Source organism: Fusarium poae, chromosome 1 (assembly GCF_019609905.1).
Source record: "Fusarium poae strain DAOMC 252244 chromosome 1, whole genome shotgun sequence".
NCBI lineage: Eukaryota > Fungi > Ascomycota > Sordariomycetes > Hypocreales > Nectriaceae > Fusarium > Fusarium poae.
This window is the reverse complement of record NC_058399.1, coordinates 8,415,234-8,438,859: the sequence shown is the minus strand read 5'-3', so window position 1 is coordinate 8,438,859 and position 23,626 is coordinate 8,415,234. Positions and strand designations below refer to the sequence as shown.

Below are 23,626 nucleotides of genomic sequence, written 5' to 3'. Positions count from 1 at the left end.
CAAGTGTTCGCATAGAGATCGACCTAGTTACTACTAGAGGTTGATCGACGTGGACCGGGGGTGTTGTTTATAACCATTTTCATCTGGCGCCGCTGGCGTTGAGAACCATCTTTTTTTTTCCTTCTTTCGCCCTGGAACGGTGTACAGATAGCAAGGGAGGGTGGCTGTTTGGATACGTACCCCGAGCCGGACCCTCTATGCAGACCCCTGCACCATGAGTCCCATTCTCCTCTCTCTTGGTGCTAGCGCTGGTCGGGCTGATGTCCCTTCGAGGGGGCCAAGGCAAGGCTACTTACTGTCCAGTACTGTACTGAGCGTGGGTCGTCGTCTGGGACAGTACAGCACTGGTGCTGGCGTTGGCGTTGGTGCGCGGTCCGGTACGCCACGCTCCTACTAGGTTGGCTGAGTACTTCGAGCATGTACTGAGAACCTCAGGTGTGTACCTCTCCTCTCTTGCTTGGTGTCTGGGTGGCTTGTCCTTGTTTCATGAGACTTTCCTGCCTGCCTTGACCAACACAGTCTGGCTCCAGAAACGCAGGCGGAACCTCGACTATGCATGACAAGGGGGGATCTATGTCGTTGCATAGTAACTCATGGAGTTCCATAACGTTGACTGCTTGACGAGCAGCGATAGCGAAAACGTTAGATGCTCAGTCTGAGTCTGGCCTGGTCTTGGAAGGCTAGAACTCGATTCGATTCAACTCCTTCGCCCCTCATTCTTCATGAACATTTAGACAGTCTGATAGTGCAATAATGTCAGCGGGTCTCCTCCTCGTGGTTCCAAGATTGATAGACGCTCCACAAGAAGCCCTCGGACCCTTTCTCTTGCGCTGAGCTGAGTCCAAGGCCTCTCTATACTGTACCCGTTACCGCTCAATCTCTTGTCTGCAACAGGCAGAGGCCCCGTCTACCGGACCGCGGATGCTTGGGAATCGTTACCAATGTGGAGACTTTGGCCTCTGACTGTTGAAGCAAGTATCGCAAGATGATCCCCACTCAAGGTACTCCCTCGTTTTTTTGAAGGGACGTTGCCAATTACATACAATCGCCGTGCCTGGCTTGATATCTTAACTTTTGGCACCGATTCATCGAGGGTATGGCTATGGCCCTCTGCCTGTAATTCGCCGTCAAGAGTTCGCCGCCTTCGCAATTCTGCTCTGCCGGCCGGAGTCATTGCCATTGGTTTTGGATGAACCAATTGCTTGATAAACTTGATACACCAAAAGGTACTTTGCAACGCAGCCAGATGTCACTGGCCTGGTGTCGGTGGGTCCAGTCAACAACATGCTAAAATACCATGCTCTGCTCTGCCGTCCTTGATTGAATATCGTTGCTCTGTCCTGTCTCGTGTTATGTGGTACTATATTATCTTTTGTCCATAAAAAAAAACAAGGGTGTATGTACTGTCTCAAGAACCAGAAGACCGGGGTGCACTTATGATGGCCACTTATGCCGCCCTGGGCCCTGGATTTGAACCTGGACATAGAGCAAGGTAGCCGTAATGTGCAGCATAGCAAAGCATAGCGTAGCGTAGCCCCCAGGAAGCTCCCCCAGAAGCGTGGAAGAGTTGGACAACGCTCTGCAGCAGTGAATCGACAACCCATGCCTACTGCATCTCCACTGTATCCACTGTGCTCCCTGCAAGAATAGACTTTAGTCCTCTAAACCCTAGCCGAAATCCGTCCACAGTCGGGGTCGGGGTCAGGGTGTGAGAGGACCACTGACGGATCCCAACTTAGCGCGCTTTGCGGTTGTAGGAGCCCACAAGTCGAAGGATCCAAGGTCTGTAGCGCAGCAGTGGAGCACGTGGAGCCAGGGGGGATTACTTCTGTGAAGCCAAAGCAAACCACCCTTGATCACGAAATGAGGAGCCATGAGGCACCCGTAGCTTGTATCAGCATCGCAAAACGTGGGAGCGTTGCCGTCAAGTGGAACGGAAACACGCCAAAGCATGGCGAGTCGCACTTCTGATGTGACTTTACTCGACGGCGTCGATCTAAACCGCCCCCAGATGGCATCATCACGTCCGCCGTCTGATCTTCAAGTCCGTCCATTGTGTGTGTGTACGGTACAGTGATGACCATCTTGCGGTCAAGTCGAGTGCCAATCCCCAGATCAGATGCCAGCGCACATGGTTATGGAGCCCCATCCCCTTTCCCTGTGCGTGTTGCTCTTCAATTCTCCACCAACACTGGAAAAGAAACACTACCCGTAGATCTTTCTATGGTGCTGTCTGTATGTGTGTGTATGTGTGCAGTCCAAAAGCCACGCACTCTGATAACCTCGGAATACATACAATTATGCACCTCGGTAGCGGATAAAATGTCTCCATTGAGATGAGATGCTGTGTGTACTCAACACAAAACCTTCCACTCGGAGTCGCCATATGCACTCTATGTGGCCACCGGGCAAACGGCCAGTACCCGTAACAGCTCGCAGCCCCCGGGAAAAAGCAAAATACTGCAGTAGCGACAGCATTTCCGGGCTTGAAGCACTACTGTAAACCTAACAGCGCCTGTGCGGCGGCACAGCAGGCGCGGTTTTAAGGATGTACTGAGCTGTACTGCAGTGCAGGTACGTGCTGCTAAAAAAGCAAAAGGCCGTGGTAAGCCGTCTGTGACAGATGATTTGTGCCATTTGAGTTTCGCCTTGCAGACCAACTCCCTCTTTCAGAAGGAAAAAAGAATCTTCTCTGTCAAGCCAAACATGGTCCCCGAAACACGGCAGACCCTGCCACAACCAACACCGGGAAGAGCCCTCATGGCGTCATCTGTGAGGCGCTTCAGCTTGCGTGGTCGAAGGGTGTTCGGAATCGCATCACAAATTTTATTCTCTTGTATTCTCTCTGCAACGGTGATTTCCCGTTTCCTCGGCAGCTACATGCTACAGCTGAACTCTTCGGCACTCCGCCTATCTGCAACAGCACACTGTACTTCAGGATTGTCGCTCCGACGTTAGGTAGCATCAATGACGTTCTGCCCAAGTGTTCCTTGCTGAACAGCAGGCCTGCCAGGCTAGAGTAGTTCATCTCCCGTCAGCCCCAATCTCGCAAGAACCTTGCCCAGCGTCGTATTGTGCGAAAGGACTCGATCTTGAGATTCGTTTGCAAGATTTCTCACGCCAAGCCCAAGCTCCTCGCAGTAATTGCCATAAATCAACTTGGGACCCGGGACCGTGGTACTGCCGTTGACCAAACTGAATTCGAAGGGCAAGGGTTAAGAACCTGTGGAGAATAGAAAAGAGAAAAAAGCAAGCATTTTCCAAGCCATGAACTGTAATTATTTCCCTTACCCCAGAAAATAGAAAGAGAAACAGCCAGTTCCAGGGGCCACCCGCAGCTCGATCATGGCTTGCTTGCATGCAGTAATCCGTCTTGTGCAAGCCACAATTCCTGGCTCTGCTAGAGGACCCCCTCCCCTCTCCTAACCGACGTTGATTAAGCCCATGCTTCGTGGAGCTTGACGTGATGTGTGATCCGAGTGCTTCGACCATCTCTTTTGTTTTAGCCAGTGGGTAAAATAATAAGCCCTATCAAACCCTGTCGGGGGTTGTCCCCTCATCTTCCATATTGGAACATCAAAATGTATCCAGTGAGGCTTCGCGCGGTATAGCCGTGTTGATTGAAGTAATTAATATTCGACCCAGGATCCCTGTGGTGATCTGCAGTAAACCCAGACTTACCCTTTTGTGTCTGAAAATTGGAGTCGAGAGCAAGAGCCCCTCAAAATTGTCTGTCAGCCTGTAGGGTATCAGGCTAGGGGCCTAGCCTTGAGCCACGAGCGATCCAGCTGGCTAGAGTATGTCCCCGTCTTACCATCAAGCTTATCACAACAAGCGATCCTCCAAGTCTCCTGTTTAGAAAGCGCATCGAGGCCTCAAGCCTGGTCTATGATTATCAAACGACACAAGTCTTGGCAAAAGCATGGTGGCTCGGAGAGGGGATCCATTTCTTTGGGCCCTAGATCTTGTGATATTGGACTCAATGCGGAATGCGTTGGGAGTTTTGTATGATGAGAGCCCCCATATTGGTCCATCAAAATAGCAGGACCGTTTTGGACCCAGCCAGGCCGCCAAGACTATTGGCTTTAGGTCCTCTAGGTGTCTCCTCCGGCTAGGGCATAGGGAGACCGAGGTGAACGAGGTCAGGTTTCCCTGCCACTGGTCTCCATTCTTTCCTTAATGAGACTTCTCGTCTAAACGGAGCCTCTCGCGACTGGCCATTCACTGCCTTCGTACATTTTGCTGAGTTGTTCGAGACTTTTGCTTCGTCTCAACGTCAGCACCACGCGCCCGGATGAAGGGAACCTCGAGCTCCACACGTAAACACGGATATCTGGCCAGTTTTCTTTTGAGGATCACAATGTCCGGGAACCTTGGGTTGGTGAAGTGGTTGCTTGAACCTTGGGAGTTAGCCCTATCTTGCCTCAACCTCCTGTATGGTCTAGGAAGTTCATATGCATTGCAGGCACACCAAATAATAATAGCATGCCTGTATTACTGACGGGGATCAGTGGTGACCCTGGTCATGCATAGTAGATCCACAGCACGTCCCGGATACCGGACCCTAGTTCAGACTCTTTCGTTGTCTACGATATGATAGGCACGGCAGCACAACGTCTCTTATCCGAGATACATTGCGCCGAGCGGGTTCAGCTGTGTATGTGTGTATCTACGAGTTGGCGCCCACTCTATTTGGTGGCGTTGTCCACGACAGCAGTATGTAGGTAACTGTGGCAGCATGGTGGTGCTTGTTGTATGGAATAACAATTCTCATGATATCTCGGGGTTCTCATCTTTAACGGCCTCCACCAACTCCTCCATGCCACCGACTGATGTTGGGCCACTCATGCCCTCTGGTGGCATTGCCCATCGGGGCAGAGGGCTGACATAAGACCAGCTACCTCCTGCGTCCTCATACCGGAGACTGTGGAGCCACAATGACAGCTCATGACTGCCAGGGTCGGAGTACAAAGGTGTCTGGCATATCTCGCAAAGCTCACCGGTCAACTTCTCGGCCCTCTTTTCTTCATATTTATCCACCATGGTGTCGTAGTAAGCGACAGCTTCGGCCACTTCGTCCTTGCCCATGCGAGACAGACGGCTAACGATGTCTTCATCTGTATTCTGAGTGGCATCGCCATCGTTTTGTCCTAGATCCATGCCCCACACTCGCCGGTTGGCATAAATGGGGTCATTTTGAATAGGGTGGCCAAGATGCTGAAGGTGAACACGCAGCTGATGAGTACGTCCAGTGACGGGAAGGCAGCGGACAATCGAATATCCCTTCTTGTTCACCCAAGGCCGATGCTTCTCATCTTGGAGCTGCTCGGGTGTCTTGGGCCGCTCGTCCATCTCTTCACTTTCGGCTTCTGGGTAGTACGCCAGTTTCTTGAATACAGTTCGCGCGGTCTTGCCATTGGCACGTACTCGGTTGAGGCCAAGCTTGGGGGATATTTGTAAGATGGGTTGATCACATACGACCTCGCCATCGGGAAACTCGCCCATTACCCGAGCAATATATTCCTTTCTCACTGTGCGATCCTTGATCTTGATGCCTAAAGCCTCCGCCGCAGTTGGGTTCTTTGCAATAAACATGATGCCGCTTGTGAGGCGGTCCAGACGGTTGCAGAGATATGGCAAGAATGCTGGACCGCGGTCTGACTTCATGATCTCGACGACTGAGTTGAAGTTGTATCGGCCAGCGGGGTGGACGGGTACACCGGCAGGCTTGTTAATAACAATCATATCTTCATCTTCGTGAATGATCTGCACAGGGTCCTCGGTAACCGGAGGTTCATGGCGGTGCAGGGTATGAGAAATGAGGTCACCATTTCGCAGAATATAATCGGGTCCGACCCGACGACCGTTGACAAAGATGGTTCCCCGTACCATAGACTGCCGATAGTACTCAAGCGGTCGGTCCCTAAACTCAGATTCGTAAATCTCGAGAAGAGGTCTGTTGCGCCATCTCTCTTTACAGTGGGTGTTGTATGTGTAGTGGTATGGCACTACCCGACGCAACCCATCGCCTTCAAAGTGGTAGGGTCGGGGCCACGGATCTCCCACCGGTGTAATAAGGGGCTCATCTGTAGCCGAGACTTGGGGCGGATCCTGTTTCTTCTTTTGCTTGATCTTTTTAGGAATTTGTTGCTGTTTATTGTTATTGTTGGTGGTTGTGGTTGTGGTTGTAGTGGATGTTAGTGGTGGATCGGAGGCTGGTTGGCTGGGTGTGAGACCATTCTCGCCCTGGATATCGAGATCCTGGAAAGAATTCATAAAGAATTGCTCATCAAAGGGCTCACCCTCTGGGTTTGGCGAGGACGAGACCATAGCGAAGGGGCGTCTTTGACGAGGGGGTAGGGAAGAGGCTCTGGGCAAGGGCTTTGATCTACGTAGGTGTAAAGCGGAGGAGTACGGGCCGAGGCGAAGAGCAGCCCTCATTCCTCAGCTGCAGTGTTGCGGGAAATGCGGCGCTTTTGCGGCGGCAGGCAACAATAGGCAAAGCAAAAACAAAGAAGAAAAAGAAAGAACTTGACGTTGATTTGCGATGGACTTAGACGCAGGTTCTTTTGCGATGATGCGTGGATCCGGGGATAAGCGAGACTCCCTTGGAAAAGAATGTCTTATTTCGCTTCGTCCTGCTTGCCTTGCCTTGTCTGCTTCCTGCCCAACTGCCTTAAAAGGTCATAGGTCGACATGAATTGTGATGATATTGCACCCGTTACTGGGCGCACATTTCTGTGGGTTTGATTTAGGTTAACGGCAGTAACGAGCGGTGGCATACGGCAAGAATGGGCTCTTGTCTATTTTGGGCAAGCAAGGTCTGGGCGGTCTGACCATTTCCAGTGGACCGTCGGGCAGGCAGGATCCTGGGACAGCACTGGAACCTAGACCTACGGAACCTAAGGTAAAGCCGTGACTTGTCCGCTGTGACAGATCGATCCACTGATGGATCCAATAGCATCGAGTCTCCACTAACAAAGCCTGGGCGTCACCTACTAAGATAGAACCTACTTTATCCTTTGCACTGGTCTCTAAATGCTATTTAGGTTAACTTAGTATTTGCTATTATTTACTCTGTTGTTTGAATAAAGGCAACGCTCGGGTTATCGGGTGCTCCAGGCGATTTGAGCGCCCGAGCTCCAAGTTAGATCTCAAGTAAACCGTCCGCTAAGCTCCCCCGCGACACGACGAATTAAATTCCTTCCCCAAAGAATGGCATTAACTTAGACCTCGGCTTTTCCTTTTTGGGACCCGAGATCGAGAACTCAATTGTTTTTAGAACTCATTTTACTTCATTTCTCAAACCATTCACTCACTTCTGTCTTGCGTTTGCCCAATATTTAGATCTTCAAAAGGTCTCTGCAACCAGAAACAAAAGATCCTGCCTAATACAATTAATTGCACTAAACAACCTTGCGCACTTTGCAGCCCCTCGATTCACTACTGTATCACTTCTCACAATCTTGAAGCACTGGAGCCAGGATCTAGATTCATCGTCTTTGTACTTGTTTCACGCTGATCGACCCGATAAACTTCACGCCTCTGCCTAAGGCATGTCATATTCGAACAAAACATCGCCAATCGAGAACGTCTAAAACAATCAACGTATTTACGGAATGAGTAGCAAGACTTCGCCAGCGGAGCTAAAGACCCGCAAAAGACACGACTATCGTTTCTTCCTTGAGTATCGCACGCGATGGTGAGTTCAGTTGCGCGTCATTATCATATTCATTTGGAACTTGAGGCTCTTTTCTCATTTTCCTAGGATGCCATGTCGCATCATTTGCTCCGGGCCACAGGACCATGTCGTCGCTGGACCATTTACTTGCCAAATACGGACAGCATGACAGCAGCACTATTGCGACATATGTATTGGCGAAGAGGAATGGAAGGGCCATCTAGGTAGTATGCATTCATCTCAACAGACTGACTAACTCCCTTGTCTACCAACAGGAACGATAATGACATGTATGATCACATGAACAATTCAGTCTATAACTTTTTGTAAGTGGCGATCTACTAGGGCATGTAGCTCTTGGTCCAATCAAAGTTAATCCCCATGGATGTTTAATAGGTTCGACTCCATCATCAACGCATACCTCATAGACAATTGCGGTCTCCATCCTCCAACGGCATCGCAATTTGGCATGTGTGTACACACCCACACCGACTTCTTCTCATCCATTGCATACCCTGCCGTTGCCGAGCTTGCATTGCGTGTGAACAAGCTTGGTCGGTCCAGTGTCACCTACGAGACTGCACTCTTTGAGAAGGGGGTGGATGAGGTCAAGGCTGTTGGGGAGTTTGTGCAGGTTTATGTGGATCGTGAGACGAACCGGCCACTCAAGGACGGTATGGCGCAGACACTTCGTCAGGAACTTGAGAAATTGATTGTTGTCAAGCCCAAGCTGTGAGTGTTTGGTATTAGAATAAGTCTACCTAGGGCTATGGAGGTGCTAGGTGCGCTGTCCAACAGGGCCGGGGACCTCGCTAGTGGGTTTAGTGGTAGATTAGGCACTATTCCCGTATACCTAGCCTCCACTTACGGCACCTAAATTATAGTTTACTCCATTGACAGAAGCACGGGCTGACATGACTTTATCTACTAATGCTGTTCGTATATGGATATATTCTCAACTTGATTGATGTACTGACTTGAATTATATCCCATGTGTACAACTGTGTACATCATTCAACGATACAACACATGTATCATATACATCGGTAATCATCTGCCTAAAACTGATGCTGATACTTCTTGGCTGCACCTCCATCAGATCCGCTCTCAAACATCATCTCCAATAGTTCAAGATCAGCCAATGCCTCCTCCACGCTTTGCCTCTTATCTGGCTTTCCCTCGACCAACGCATTCGCCCAGGCCTCAATCTCCTCGTCTACACCGCTCGTCCTCTCAAATTCCTTGATAATCTGCTCGCCTTCCCACGGCGTTACAGTGACCTTGTCTCCGTCGACGACAATGGAGCCCTTTTCATATCCAAATTGGAACACAGACGTGCTCATTTTTGTGCCGCACGACTGCTGATATGTGCCGCTCACACCGCTCTTGAGCCGGACTACCGCATTCACTGTGTCGACGGGTGCAAGATGCGGCTGCACCTGCGAGGTGAAAGCTGACACGTCGGCTGCAGGTTCGTCGAGGAGCTGCCTCATGGCCGCCACAAAGTGCACGCCACCATCCAGCAGGAAACCACCCTGAAACTGGGGCTTTGCGCGCCACGAAGTACCGTACCATTTGGAGTCCTCGCCCATAAAGAAGAAGACTCGCACGCTAAAGTGCTGCAGCGCTCCAAGCTTGGCAGCCTCGCTGGCAGCGTACTCGAAGCACGGCTTGTATCTAAAGTTCTCGGCGATGGAAAAGGTAGCTTTACCTTGCAGGCCGTGGTAGTACTCGATCAACTTGTTAGCGTCCGCAACAGAGGGAGCAATCGGCTTTTCGGCGAGAACATGTTTGCCGGCAGCGAGGGCAGCCTGGATGTATTCGGGCTGGCTCGGGATAGGAAGGGCGATAATGACAGCGTCAATATCGTCCCGGGCCAAGAGGTCGTCGAGAGACTTTCCGGATCCCGAATCGGCCGAGTAGAGAGCTGGGCCTGCACCAGTCTCGCGGGTGTCTAGATCACCCGTTTCCTTGGCTGACTTGAGAGAACGCGAGTAGATGGCCTTGAGATCAAGGTTGTTGGCCTTGGTAATGGCAGGCTGGGAAACAAAATTTGTTTAGCATTTGTCGAATACGTAATTGGATGGATCATGACTTCGCACCATATGTGCCTGTTTGGCAAACAGGCCTCCGCCGATCAATGCTACGACGATAGGAGCCATTATGTTATTATTTTGAGGTTCTTTTTCAGAGGCAACAGAAAGCTATCAACATGTCGGCAGTTGTTTGAGAGGAAAGTCTTGGAGGCGGGGTTTCATTTCCCCTCCATTCAACATCCATCATCATCATCATCATAGAGTCTCCACAACATACACATCCTGGTCGACCGTTTTGAATATCTTTGTATTTCCAATTCTTGTTTTCTGCTGTTAATCTTACCTTGTAGCCATGAAATAGTTGGAAATAGGAGCGAATTGCCTAGGCTGGCTAGTATTGGTTAGTCAAGTTATTAGAATTCATGACAGATGTTCTGTGTTGGTTAACCTCTTCGCTGAATGGTCTGACGAATTTAGAGTTTATATGCAATACAACATCGCGGAGATAACTATGTTGGTAGTTTCACTCACCGCCGTGACCAAATTGACGTCATGAGTTTGTGGGGGAATACTCCCACGGGAAGTTGTCGTTGTCCTAATAGTAATATATGCGTGTCAAGCACAGCGACAAGGTAGTGCGGGTAGGCCGAAACCGTCATGCATGGATTCGCACAGCAATCGAAATCATCAAAAACAGACAAGAAACTTTGATACTTTCAGGTGTGGCGGGGCGTGTGCATTGCATCTTGTTTCCAACCAGGGAGGCCTTCTTCGTCCTCCTGTTTCCAACCCCCAACCCCAACCACCACCAACTGCCATGAAACCTACCCATATACGAATGCAAACTGATGGGTCCCTACGTACAGATAATACAGCTTCAAACTGTATGTACATACGTCTGTAACCTGCACGGCACGCAACTACCGCCCGTTACCGCGATACGCTTAGATTGCCTATTCGGGTAGTCCTAAGCGTAGCACTATCAGCCCTCTTCAGGTACGCGAACGCGGCTTGGCTTTTTTTCAGCTTTGACGTGACATGGTACATGGATGGAGTGAGTATTCTCAAGTGGCATCTTGCTTTTATTACCTTCTCTGCTACAGAATCATGTTGGTTCAAGCAAGATGCAGTGATTCTCCTGGTCTAATGTAGGTTGACGACACCGCTCGACTCACCATCAACTGCACCCTTGTATCACCAAAGCCATGTTGCTTAACCATGCCCATGACTTGTGACACCGCCTCTAATGTCATCCAGCTCATCAGTCCAGTCACTTCAGTTTACACACACCCACTCACTTATGCATCTCATCCTACAACACCCTAGACAGACAGACAGACAGACAGATAGATAGATAGATAGATACGATACAGCACATCACCGTTACATCCCACCTCCATCTGATCCCCTGTAGATCATTTCCTGTGCCCCCACAAACTCAACCTCAATCTTTTTCTCATCGCCTAGGGCGTCTTCGTTCCATATTTCACAACTCACATACTTTCTCACTCATCCGAGTTACGCTTTGACAGCAGAAACCAACTTCAGCTTTGCTAATATGACACATCCCATAATTGTGTTCTAGCGGTGTCGTTTCTCTACTGATATCATGCCATTATACTCGATCAAGTGGTTACACCCTAGTCACTAAACCCTAGCTGGACCTCAAGTCCTGCTCCTCCAGGACCCCGTTCCAGGAACACTCATATTTGCCTTAGCGTGCCATATAGTCCTAGTCTTTCTGTCTAAGCGATAGTTTAGTTGCATTTCCGTTCCCCGGTTAAGGCATGTGAGAGGTGACGGAAAACGGGTACTATGGTCTTATAACAGAGTTCAGTGGAGCGGGCGGCTCTGCAAGTTTTGGAACCGGTGGTATGGCGGACATGTTAGCCAGAGCCTAGTCATCTTTCTCTTTCTAGATCGCTGCTAAGCATAGAAACCCCATCAGCAATGTCCAAGAGTCTCCTACGACACCAGTTGACACTCCTTGGTCTCTGGTGGCGCGGGTCAGGAACGAGAGTTCCGGATACTCAAGCGTGGCGGCGGCCAATGTGGGCACTAAAGAAGCTTCTTGATCTCTGGAAGATAAGAATGACACCGAAACATGAAACAACTGAAACCAAATTCAATTGCCTCTTTACAAGTGCCCTAGCGTGCTTGTTTAGTTGGTATCTCTATGCTGCGTTTGATTATCCATCTCGACTTATCCTACCCTATACTTGAGAAGTTACCATCCGTATCCCCATATATCACTTAATACCAAATTCCAAACCATCGCGGTTGTTCGGTTTAGTAGAGAGATAATATCTGACATAGGCCTATTATGTTCCGAGATGAGGACTCTGGGGGTTGACCTGGTATTGAAATGTTAGGTATGATAACAGTCACTCACTTATATCTCGAATACTTAACCGTAAGAATCAAACCGGGGTATGGTAACTGCATTACATATTTAAAATAAGATATCAACGTTGAGCTCTTTAAGCCCCTAGAACTTATCATGCGGCATCTCATGGCTCCCACTCGTATGTCTAGAACTCACCATTTCATCACAAACAGCATCTCCATCGTCAGGACATGTCCAAGGCACAGCATCCCCAAGTCTTTGCGCAGTTAACCCTGAGTTCCCAGGGTCACACATACCCGCCTCCATCTGCCTCCTGTACGAAACCTTGCGTAGCCTCTCAGCTTCAACAGGGGTGAGTCGCAGATACACCTCGGCGGCTATAACATGGACAAGAAGAGCAAGCCAAGCACTAGCTCCAAAAGCGCTGTTTAGTCTTGCAGCGATCGCGTCCGGACGTTCGCCAGGGATCCCTTCGGTAATGACCCGCTGGTCGGGGGTTTTGCCCATGTAGAAATCCACACAGCCTGGATATAAGGCCTCAACGGCGGGTTTGTTGTGGTAGAACATGGAGTCCAGGACTGCGCAAGGCGTCACGGTGGAATAAGGACCTGTATGGCTTGTGATTTGTGCCATTATAGCTGAGATCGCTCTCATGGTGATAATGTGGCCGGCCTGTAGACGTGTTAGTCACCCCCTTTTGCATACAACATTTACACTCGAACACTCACAATGATCCAGCCTCGCAACATCCATGCGCGATGCTGCTCTAGCTGAAGTCTTTTGATGTTGACATAAGCCAAGACCATGCTAATAACAAACATGATGCTCGCAGCGCCAGTAACAGTCTGCATCTCCAAAGTTCCACCAAAGGCGTGCCGTGTGATCATAAACACCCCGATGATGCCGACAACCGAGAGAAGAAGAACGACATAGCCGTTGATCCGATGGACTAGGAGAGCTCGATGTCGGATAGCAGGGATGAACTGGAAGACGACTAACACGGCAGCGGGAAGGATTCCAGCTAGGTGCATGATGATACCCGCCTTGCCGATCCCATGTCGGTAGTAGTAGCACTCGCCAGGAGCCGCTCCCCTTGATCCGTATATCCGACCAGTAGGTGGTTCACTAGGACACAAATGGCCATTGAAGTCGAGATATATAAAACGAGAGAGTGCGAACGCTAGGAAAGCTCCGCCAAAGAGGAACCAAAGAATGAAGTTGTAGCTTTTGGTGAAGCCTATAGCACGATATATTCGCTGTAGACGCGTAGGAGAAGGTGAAGGTTGAGTACTGTCCGTAGTCATGTTGTTTATAGAGATATATGGATAAGAATGACTGGTAGTTGTTGCATTCCATACGGCATACATCGCCGCTGCTATTTATGGTCAGTCCGCCTGAGCCATTGCATGTCTATTCCAGCCTCGCGAGTATATTCACTAATAAACCTTCACCGTAAATAGGCTGAATAGATTCACAATCTGCAGCATTTCGTTTGAATCAAGATAGATCAGCAAACGCCATTGTGTGATGAGTTGGTGATAGTTATTCACACATATGCATTACAATAGCGAGCCATAAAGCCACTGACACAAATGCAGATATGTATCAAAGCTCTGAAATGTTTAATTGGGCGGCTATCAACAAGACTCAGCTTCCGTGTTGGTTCTATCGTGGAGCTTGTGCACCTTCGGCTAAGCAGCCAAACCAACATGATGTGATCGTTTGGCAAGATGAGTAGTAGAAGTGCTTGGCGAACAAGATAATTTGCTCCAAAAGCCTGTGTGATTCGTTACCAGCAGAGAAGAGTAGTGCGGCAAGGCTGAACAGAGTCTCAATGTCGGATGAAAACATAGGTCGATTTATGAATCATCAGTAGTACAGAGAGCAATTCATTGGGACTAATCAGAAGATATTGTACCAAAATAGACGACTCAGGACCAAATCGGACGAAATATTGCGAGTGAGGTGTGGCGATTAAGCCGTTTATAGATGCACAGGCTTTGACACCAGCGAATTGCAACATTAATAGGCTGGATATGTATGAATCACATTCAATGAAAGAGCAGAGTATAAGTACAATTATGTCAGTGGCTTGAAATAAATGGTAGCCGTCTCAGAGTTTCACATTTCCACTATCTGAAGATGACAACCACTGCATTACTGCAAGCGAGGTTTGCATGAAAGCAGCTCATGATAGAACAACGAGATTTGTCAATAGAGTGTATATTGTATCTATATTTGACATCATTAATGTCTACTTCCTCAGTCTCTTCAAGTTGCTGGTGACGCACGCATTGATGTATCGAGATCATGAGCTGTCTCGACACGTCTGGCAGAACCGAGGCCACTCACTGCGTAGTTGCCATTGCTGCGAAACAGACTTCCTCCACCTGTCTAGATAGTTTGTTATCGCACCGAGACCATATGATAGGCATGAAAGAAGCCCCTATCGTAGCAAAGCCGCATCTTCAGGATCATCTTTGGTCTGCTTTTGAGCCGAGTATACAGGTATAGTATACACTGACATACTTGGCCGCGTGACCCAGCTTTGGATCAAGAAATGGAGAGTCTGGGACAGAAAGTCACAATATCTTTTGGTGGTATTCAACATTATATGCGAAAGGCGCGGGCTTCGTGGGGTTTGCGGACCCGGCGGCGGACACAGATGCTACCGGAAAGACGGCAGTCTACTGTTCGCGGGGCTCAATGTCATGAAAGATGTTCATTTGAGCACAAAGCCATTCCGATGGCGCTGCTATAGGCTCGTACGTGTAAAGTATGCCATGGATGAGGGCCGGAATATAGCTTCGTTGCCGTGGTCATCATTGAAACACCTCATCAGCAAGGAACTGATCAACACGTCGTTTCCGACCCTGGGAACCTGTCTCAGAAAGACTTATCTCCTTAGGAACGTCACTTGAAGCTTGCTCTGGTAGCGCATTGACACGACCACCGACTCTAGCCAGCAAGAAGCGCATCTTCTCAAGCTCCTTCTCAACAGGGCCGTTGCGGGTTAGGAGATTTTCCTGAATACCGGCACCATTATCTGTCGTCTGAAGAGGCTCGATGATGGTTTTCAGATGCTTCAAGCGTGTCACTTGCTCTCTTAGTCGCTTGCGTTGGTCGTTGAGCTCAGTTAGTCGAGCAACAGCATCTGCATAGCGCTTGACTTGCTCGGGATGGTCATTGACATCCTTTTCTATATGCCAAGAAGCGTGCAATGATTCAATAGCTTCACTATCGGCTGGATAAAGTTAGTCGAGGTTTGAAGTTCATATAAGTAAAACTCACTGAGATCGAGTTCTCTGCCGATACCGCCTTCAGTATCAGCAGGGCCTCCTACTTTACGCTCAGCTTCCTGGGTGAAGACGTTATCGATTTGCTCAGCGATATTTCGACTAGCCTGTGGGGCATAGACGCGACGGCAGTGCTGCTGAATAGTGTGATTTAGGTTGAAAAGAACATCTTGGACAACGCGCTCAGCGAGAGGCTCATCGGACGCGTCGTTGGTGGCTTGCCATGACCGAGATGGAGCAAGAGGTTGGGCAAGAAGTGTTGTTTGGTGGGCGAGGAATGATTGTTTCAACGCCGGAATTGTCGGTGCAGATGCGCGAGCAGACATTATGAGAGTATTCTTAATACTTGAGATAGATCCCTTGTAAATCGTGATATGATGGTGTTGGTGTTGACCTATGTTTGTTGAATCACGTGTGGTTGAAGCATAGAGGCAGGGCAGGTATGGTGCACATATAGAGGGGCATCCGCTAAGATCAGCAAGATCTGGCGAATAAGACCCCTAGAGTCCCTGCAGCTTGACAACCTCCATGATAACCTCTATAAGAACATCTCTTTAACTGCATTGCTTCTGAAGGTAGGTAGGTATACAGGACAAGCACTCTTTTCCTCTTCCCCTTGCAAATATAGATTTGGATGGATTGCAAGGCATCCTTGCCATTAGTCGGATTGTCAAGTGCAACGTGGAAATCTAATAGCCTATCCTCATGACAACGCTAGAACCCAGCCCTAGTGTAACAATCAGGAATCTCGAGTCTTCAGTCACCCGCCTGTCGTGTTACAAAAGAAAGTCTTTTGATGTTACCAACAAAGGGATAATGGGAATGGAACTCTCACTGTTGTCTGTCCTTTTCGCTCTCGCTTATACAGTATCGCGAGGTGCAAGGCTAATCTCACCCAAGTTCAGCTCTTGATCACTAACACTCATCAACCACCAGCACTTGAGGCCCAGACAGATGCCATAGTACCCCTTACTCCATTTTGTACACCCAAATACTTCATCTCGTTGTTTTCAGCTCGTGATAGGCTAAGTGAAGCGACGCGGAGCGGAACGATGCCGCTACTAAACAGGGGAAGCATCGCACTACATCAGCACAAGCGCATAGTCATGTTAGTTGTATGCGAATCCGAAGCGAGGGCGCATGAATATTGAAGCACTAACTTTCAGCCTTCGGGAGAAAGACTATGTTTGCCAATTATCAGAATTGCCCATGTGAGCGGATGTTTCGGGGGGATCTTTGTCTTTTCTTGGTACTGTATTATGGATTTCTTAGCGTGAGAATCCGGTTTCATTTGCTATAGTAGCGTCATTGACTTTTTACAAGACCAAAAGTAATAAATCACGACAACTTTCCTCGGGTATTTATTTATAACTTGACGATCCATAGTAAAAAGCAACCTATAATAGGTAGTCAACAATCTCCAACGGTTCTAATATCACTTTTTGTTTTGTTGGATTACTGACTACTGCGAATTATTGATATCTTTACCACACTAATAATCGTCAGTTTGCTTCACTACCAACACTGGAGAGTCACTATCAAACAAACAAAGTGCACTGTGTTTGCATAAAACCAACAAAATTTGAATCCTTTCAACACATGAGTCAGGTCTCCATCTTTGCTTTACTTCATGGGAATGTCTCTGATAGACGGCCTTTGTCATTGTCAATTTGCCCCCTAACCAGCATACCTGAACAACTCAAGCAATCCAAAACTCTCTCAGAAATTATCTTTAAGCTACACTATAACCTTAATGTCTACCGTTGCGATGGCGCTCAACGGTCCTGGCGTCCACCGTCGTACCCGCGAGCATGAATCAGAAGATGCCTCAAACATTATCGAAAACTTCCTCGCCGAATCGTGGAGATCCTGGCCCAATGAAGCTGCCGTAAGTCATCTCTAGTTACTAAGATGTATAAAAAACTAACATGTATAGTTTGACCGTCTTGAAGAACATCGCGGTCCTCTTCGCCTCACCGTAAAAGGCTCTATCCCTTCCTGGGCTGCCGGTACACTCTACCGCACCGGCCCAGGCCAAAGCCGCATAGAAGACACATCTCGTGGAACACATTTTACGACACACTGGTTTGATGGCTTTGCGCAGACACATCGTTTTGACATTGTCCCCTCCGAAGATGGCGAGACGAAAGTGTGGTACTCGTCAAGAAGGCAGGCAGATGAATGGGTCGCCGATGTCAAGAAGAAAGGATGGCGGTCGGGCATGACTTTTGGCCAAAAGGCTGATCCCTGTGTTGGAATCTTTGCAAAAGTCATGACTGTTTTCGAGCCAAAGTTGGGAAACCACAATGTTGCCCTCTTGGCTAACATCCCTGGTCTGCTGGATGAAGAGAAGGAGGTGGATGAGAAGGTAAACGGTGTCACTGGCCCTCTCGGGCATCGTGTCAACACGAGTAATCTCTTTGTCGCTACAGACTACTCAGGAATGCGTCGAATAGACCCGTCTACTCTGGAACCTCTGGGTGAGACCACGCAGAGCCACCTTCACCCGTCCCTCAGCGGTCCCTGTTCATGCGCCCACGCCCAGCGTGATCCATTATCAGGAGACATGTTCAACTTCAACCTTGCCTTTGGTCGTGTACCTACCTATCGAATATTTCGAGTTGATGCTGCTTCTGGGGAGACTGAGATTCTTGCTACAATCTCTGACCTCAATGTTCCTCCTGCATACATGCACAGTTTCTTCCTCAGCGAAAACCACGTCATCTTGTGCATACCTGCATCGCAATTTGCATGGAGAGGACTCAAGACGCAATGGGAGGGGAACATAATTGATTCAATGAAACCGTTTGACAAAAATAGAGATTGCAAGTGGCTCGTCGTTGATCGACGACATGGAAAGGGGCTTGTGGCAACCTTTTCAACACCAGCTGCGTTTTTCTTTCACAGCATCAACGCATTCGAAGAAAAGGTCAAAGACGAACAAGGAAATGAGCGCATACATCTTTCCGTTGATCTCGCCAAGTATGATAACATGGACATCATCAAGGGTTTCTACTATGATGTTATCATGGACCGCAACGACGCCGCCAAGAAATACTGGTTTGAGAACCAACGCTACAAGAACTGTGCACCGACACTTACAAGATATCGCTTCACCTTGCCTTCAAAGCCTACACCCGATATGTCATTTGCTTCTAAAGGAGAACAAACACTCGCCATCCTCAGCCCACACACAGGCGAACTTCCCTCCATACACCCCCTGCGTGTCGGAAAGCCCTACCGATATGTTTACAGCACTGCATTGCGCGGTCTGACAACCGTAGTCGATGCTCTTGTCAAGACAGATTTGAAGACAGGCGATGCGCTTCTATGGACGGGACCCCAAGGTCACACCCCCGGAGAACCAGTCTTTGTTCCGAGGCCGGGGGCAGAGGATGAAGATGACGGAGTCGTTTTTAGTTTGATTGTTGATGGGGGCGCCGAGACAGCATATATCGTGTGCTTGGATGGCAAAACGATGGAAGAAATGGGAAGGGCAGAAGCTGATTTTACTATTGGGCAGGGATTCCATGGCATTCATATACCCGCTGCTTAGAGGGTCAGATGGATTGATATAGACATGATGTTTTAGGGAGCGATGACCCTAGTGTTTGAAAGCATAGATGATAATAGAATAAGCAGTTTACTCATAGATAGCTCAATACCTAAGCCATACCTAAGCTGTGTATGATCATTACGAGCCATGGAACCGTTATGATCATCATTTTTAAACCCCACAAATGCCCATTGAACCGAACGGTTGGAACCCAATTCAATTCAGTTAACGACTAGGTAACCAACTACCCCGCGAAATGCAACGTGGTGGAGGCTCTTTTTTTCCTTTTTCTCTTTCGATTTTGTTAAAAAATGGCCTGATGCTGACGCGCTACCAAGCATTGAAACAGATCTGGACCTTGCATGAGTTGCGGCTAGATCGGTTTCCATGTAAGTGAGTGCATATGATCGATTGACTGCTTAAAGACCCTTGTATTTTTAATATCGGTGTTGGTATCCGTAGTTGCGCATTCGTCGTTGAGACATGACGGGATCGTCGTCTCTGCTGAGCATGCAATTTCCACTGCCAAGAGCGCATACAACGTTCTTAATGAGTGTAAACACTACCTAGGCCTAGGCAGGGAGGCGGTTAAACCGAGTAGATCAACTACATCAAAGCTAACATGTGATGACTTCAATGTCTTGTCAGATTCACAGTAACTCTGACTGTAAGACTGTGGATTGTACATGAAATCATGACAACACTCATGATTATCATGCAATTCAGCATCGTTCAATGAAAAGGCACAATATAGCACACATGTGTCACACCTGATAAATCCGATCACTCATATATGATCAACGCACCAAAACATGGGCTTCAAACGTTTGACATTTCATGCTTTGTAGTTAATTGTTACAGTTCATCTCATTCTACACAGGCCTCCCTCCTCTTCAGTAAGCCCAATCAAAAACCCCTGCGGTTCAGGCCGAAAAGCAAAATAAAATAGAACCCCATACTCCTAAAGAATTGTTCCCGTTGAATGTTGAGGATGAAGGAAAGGGAGTGAATAGACGGTGGCGTTCCATCCATCAGACATTCTCATTTTCATACCAGATTCAAAGATGCCCCCCGTTGTTGTGATTCCGAGACGCTTCTTCTTCTTCTTCCATCCTGCCTCAAAGAGGGTATCATTTTCCTAATTTCCCAATCGTTTGTGACATGGCATAATGGCCATGAGTGATTTGTTGGTTTTATTTTATGTGTGGTAAGATTTTATGACGCAAACTTGACGTTTAGGCAGTGGCGGCAGCGGGGGCATCGGCCTCAGGGAGCTTCATGCCGGTACCGCTGAGGTTGCTGACCTTGGCGTTGGGGTTCTTGGTGTAGTAATCGGAGATGGCAGACTTGATGGCATCCTCAGCCAACATGGAGCAGTGTACTAGATTAGTTAGTTTGTATGTTAATGTAATATGCCGCGTGGTATGCAACTTACGCTTGACGGGAGGCAAGCAAAGCTCCTTGGCAATCTCAGTGTTCTTGACCTTGCCGGCGTCATCCAGGCTCATGCCACGGACGAGCTCAGTGAGATAACTGCTAGAGGCGATGGCGGAACCGCATCCGAATGTCTTGAACTTGACCTCAGAGATCTTTTGGGTTTCAGGGTCGACACGGATCTGAAGCTTCATGACATCGCCACAGGCGGGAGCACCGACAAGACCGGTACCGACATCAGCATCCTTCTTGTTCATGGAGCCAACATTTCGGGGTCGCGAGTAGTGGTCGAGGACCTTTTCGTGGTAAGAGCGCGAGGCGTTGACGGCAACGGCGGGGGCGATCTGTCGGGAAGCAGGGAGAACGGTAGGGCGAGCGAGAGGAGCAGCAAGAGCGGCTCTTCGGGAGACGGCACGGATTCCTCGAGCAAACATTATGAATATGTGAGTGTGGTTGTTGCGATATATCGAGTTCGTGTTGTGTGTTGTGTTGTGTTGTGCTGTGTTGTGTTTAGGTGAGTGATGATGCAAGATCAAAGTTGAATTGTTGGGAGGCGAAAAACGATGACGGAGATTAAGGGAATGAAGTTGAAGTTCTGGGTCTAGAAAAAAGATGCTGGTTTCGTTTTTGCGGGCGGGACTTTGACTTTTGAGGAGAATGGCGATTTCGGGCCATGCTCACGGTGGTGTGGGCCTTAGATAAACCAATCATTGAGCTTGGATTGCTCGGCCATTACGTCTTTATTAGCTCGGTACTCCTCGGAGAACAGACAAATAGTTTTGACCCACTTGTCGATATGGAATCATGTAAAGATGTATTCCTGTCTTTTATTTACAATCTATAGATTTCTTGATAATTGCCTTCGATATTAACATATCAACGCCATTCCAATAAAGGAAATAAAAAAATTAAAAAAATTACATATCGATAATTATCTGGTGAGAAGAAAAGGACCAAAGACTAGTCTTCATCTGATAAGATGCATTCATTAGTAATCGGGCTGTGACATGCCGAGGCGAATCACCTTCGTCATTCAACGGACTATCGGTATTCAACTCCGTAACTACAGTCGTCTAACAACGCTGATCGACTGCTCACTGGTCAAATAAAAAGACAGCGATAGTTAATAACGCTTTTCAAGACAATTCATTCGGGATATGCCCGGCGACATCGGCCTCGACATCCCGACACCTTTCTCCATCTGATAAGCCAAAGCCCAAGATTGATAAAGCACATCCTCCGTGCACAATCCGTGGGGTGATAATAATGCCCTGACCTATCAGGCTATCCATCACCTCAGCCTGTCGGAATTGGGAATCTCGGCCTCAAAATTCCCCGCTCGCTCTTTACACGGAGTCGGGGATACGGCCCCGGACATTCGACACCTTCAACTAGGACAATTCTCCGTGCTAAGTTAGTAGGTAGTATTCCCAGAATCAATCCAAACTTACATTTGCCTTTGCCTTCCGGTATTTCTTTATTGTACTCTCCTACTCCCCCTGCACAATCTTCATTCCCCAAAACATCTGTCAACTGGGTCGATAATGGGAGTCGTCTTGTAAATCTGTCACCTCCACAGCGAGATAGATCAACTCCAAACGCAACTATTGCTAGTTCAAGGTCAAACCGATTGTGCCATTTGTCTATACGAAGTCCCAGTCGCAAGTCTTAGATCATAAAAAAAAATAGTCTAAGAGCTATAGTCTAAAGGGCATAAAGTGACCTACTAATTTCATCTCTTATGCTTCCAGCGGCCAATTTTTCTGATACCCTGAGGCCTAATAAGTGTATTGATGCTTGGTATACGGGATAAACTTGCGCCGTCCCGAATACAGGGAGATGGCATTCGTAAATGTGTTCCAAAAGTTGAGGGGCAGAATTGAATGTCAGACTATACCAAATTAAGCTCTCAGCTCCATCAAAGACACCAACACCATCCTCCAAACGCTCAGGGACCCAGATTCGCGGGTGGACAAGACATGACCTTTTCAAACTCCTACGATTCATCACAATCTGCTCCTTCTCCCGCTCCCTCTCCCTCTTCTACCTCTTCAGCGCGTCACTTTCCGCAACAGCAACTACCACAACTACCACAACCGCCGCACCACCAACAGCAACAGCAACAGCAGCAGCAGCTCCCAAACCAATACTCTCCACAATCTCAACATCAGTGGCAGCAGCAACAGCAGCAACAGATCGCCATGATGAATGGTATGAACGGGACCAACATGGCGGCCGGTATGCCTGTACCCACACCTGCGGGCCACCAGGCTGAACTCAATTACATCTACGGTATGGTCGAGGAGCTTAGCCGCCAACTGGCAGAAAACCGTCGAGTTACAGAGGATATCGTCAGCGGACTGGGAAGAGTAAGGAACAAGGCCAAGACACAAGGTGTTAGCAACACACAGGTTATTGAAAGCGCCGCCGAAGACATCAACGGTATGTTGCGACCTTTTTTCTACCTCAATAAATTCACAAACTAATATCCCATAGGCCAAGAACAAAACATCGACGCTCTCATTTCCCTCCTTACTGAATCCCTCGAAAAGGCAAAGTTCAGCCGCGATTCCAACGCCAAACTTCTCTCCCAATACGCCAACGCCATGGCCAACCTTCTGCGACAGTTCCACGAGTATAAAACTAAGCACGTCAGTGATGTCGCCTCATGGCACCGCTCATATCGCAAGCAACTCGCTGACGCGCGCGACGAAAACGCCCGGCTGCGCGAACAAATCTGGCAAATGCAGGCCCACGCTGGCAAGGCCAACGAGAACCTGCGCGAGTACCGACGAAAGTACGACGAGGACGAGGGCCGTTGGAACAAACTCGTCGATGAGAAGGCACATCGCCAAGAACTACGGTTTTGGAAACGCATGGCAATGCCTGAGCTGGACGACGACGACCCTTACTGGAGCGACGACGACGATATCATCGACCCGGCTGAGAAGGAGCGCCTGCATGAACTTGACCTCAAGGCTGCACAAGAGCAGCTCGATAGCCAGGCAGAAGATAGTGATGGTCAGGGCCCACCCCCACAGCTGCCGCTACCAGGAATGGGAATTGGTATGGGCATGATGGGAGGGATTCCCATGCAGCGAGAAGAATCAGGGTCTGGACATGGCGTGTCTTCGCTTCCTCCTCGACCATCAAGTGCGGCATCAAGTACAGGCTCGACAGGTCAGTGAGCAATGAGTTTTGCTTTGCAAGATGAAAACGGGGAATATTTTGATTTAGCGATACCCAAGACATGAATGGATATGTACTACAAAGCAA

At 48.6% G+C, this 23,626-nt stretch overlaps 8 protein-coding genes across 8 annotated transcripts; 3 read left to right on the top strand and 5 right to left on the bottom strand.

Annotated features, from left to right (window-relative positions):
- Positions 1-4,770: 4,770 nt before the first annotated feature.
- Positions 4,771-6,330, bottom strand: FPOAC1_002757 (uncharacterized protein; the record flags this gene model as incomplete). Its single annotated transcript, XM_044847332.1, has 1 exon — positions 4,771-6,330. One exon carries the CDS (start codon positions 6,328-6,330, stop codon positions 4,771-4,773), a length of 1,560 nt encoding a protein of 519 aa, XP_044713248.1.
- A 1,289-nt stretch (positions 6,331-7,619) lies between these two features.
- On the top strand, positions 7,620-8,417 carry FPOAC1_002756 (uncharacterized protein; the record flags this gene model as incomplete). Its single annotated transcript, XM_044847331.1, has 3 exons — positions 7,620-7,702; positions 7,957-8,007; positions 8,078-8,417. 3 exons carry the CDS (start codon positions 7,620-7,622, stop codon positions 8,415-8,417), a joined length of 474 nt encoding a protein of 157 aa, XP_044713247.1.
- A 322-nt stretch (positions 8,418-8,739) lies between these two features.
- On the bottom strand, positions 8,740-9,843 carry FPOAC1_002755 (uncharacterized protein; the record flags this gene model as incomplete). Its single annotated transcript, XM_044847330.1, has 2 exons — positions 8,740-9,720; positions 9,784-9,843. The coding sequence occupies 2 exons, from the start codon at positions 9,841-9,843 to the stop codon at positions 8,740-8,742; spliced, it is 1,041 nt and encodes a 346-aa protein (XP_044713246.1).
- A 2,195-nt stretch (positions 9,844-12,038) lies between these two features.
- Positions 12,039-13,368, bottom strand: FPOAC1_002754 (uncharacterized protein; the record flags this gene model as incomplete). Its single annotated transcript, XM_044847329.1, has 3 exons — positions 12,039-12,071; positions 12,260-12,736; positions 12,793-13,368. 3 exons carry the CDS (start codon positions 13,366-13,368, stop codon positions 12,039-12,041), a joined length of 1,086 nt encoding a protein of 361 aa, XP_044713245.1.
- A 1,518-nt stretch (positions 13,369-14,886) lies between these two features.
- FPOAC1_002753 (uncharacterized protein) lies at positions 14,887-15,686 on the bottom strand (the record flags this gene model as incomplete). The annotated part of the gene is made up of 2 exons (XM_044847328.1): positions 14,887-15,308; positions 15,356-15,686. 2 exons carry the CDS (start codon positions 15,684-15,686, stop codon positions 14,887-14,889), a joined length of 753 nt encoding a protein of 250 aa, XP_044713244.1.
- A 1,427-nt stretch (positions 15,687-17,113) lies between these two features.
- On the top strand, positions 17,114-18,916 carry FPOAC1_002752 (uncharacterized protein; the record flags this gene model as incomplete). Its single annotated transcript, XM_044847327.1, has 2 exons — positions 17,114-17,248; positions 17,297-18,916. The coding sequence occupies 2 exons, from the start codon at positions 17,114-17,116 to the stop codon at positions 18,914-18,916; spliced, it is 1,755 nt and encodes a 584-aa protein (XP_044713243.1).
- A 1,235-nt stretch (positions 18,917-20,151) lies between these two features.
- ISU1 (iron-binding protein) lies at positions 20,152-20,784 on the bottom strand (the record flags this gene model as incomplete). Its single annotated transcript, XM_044847326.1, has 2 exons — positions 20,152-20,297; positions 20,352-20,784. 2 exons carry the CDS (start codon positions 20,782-20,784, stop codon positions 20,152-20,154), a joined length of 579 nt encoding a protein of 192 aa, XP_044713242.1.
- A 1,545-nt stretch (positions 20,785-22,329) lies between these two features.
- Positions 22,330-23,538, top strand: FPOAC1_002750 (uncharacterized protein; the record flags this gene model as incomplete). Its single annotated transcript, XM_044847325.1, has 2 exons — positions 22,330-22,792; positions 22,847-23,538. The coding sequence occupies 2 exons, from the start codon at positions 22,330-22,332 to the stop codon at positions 23,536-23,538; spliced, it is 1,155 nt and encodes a 384-aa protein (XP_044713241.1).
- Between the last annotated feature and the right edge of the window lie 88 nt (positions 23,539-23,626).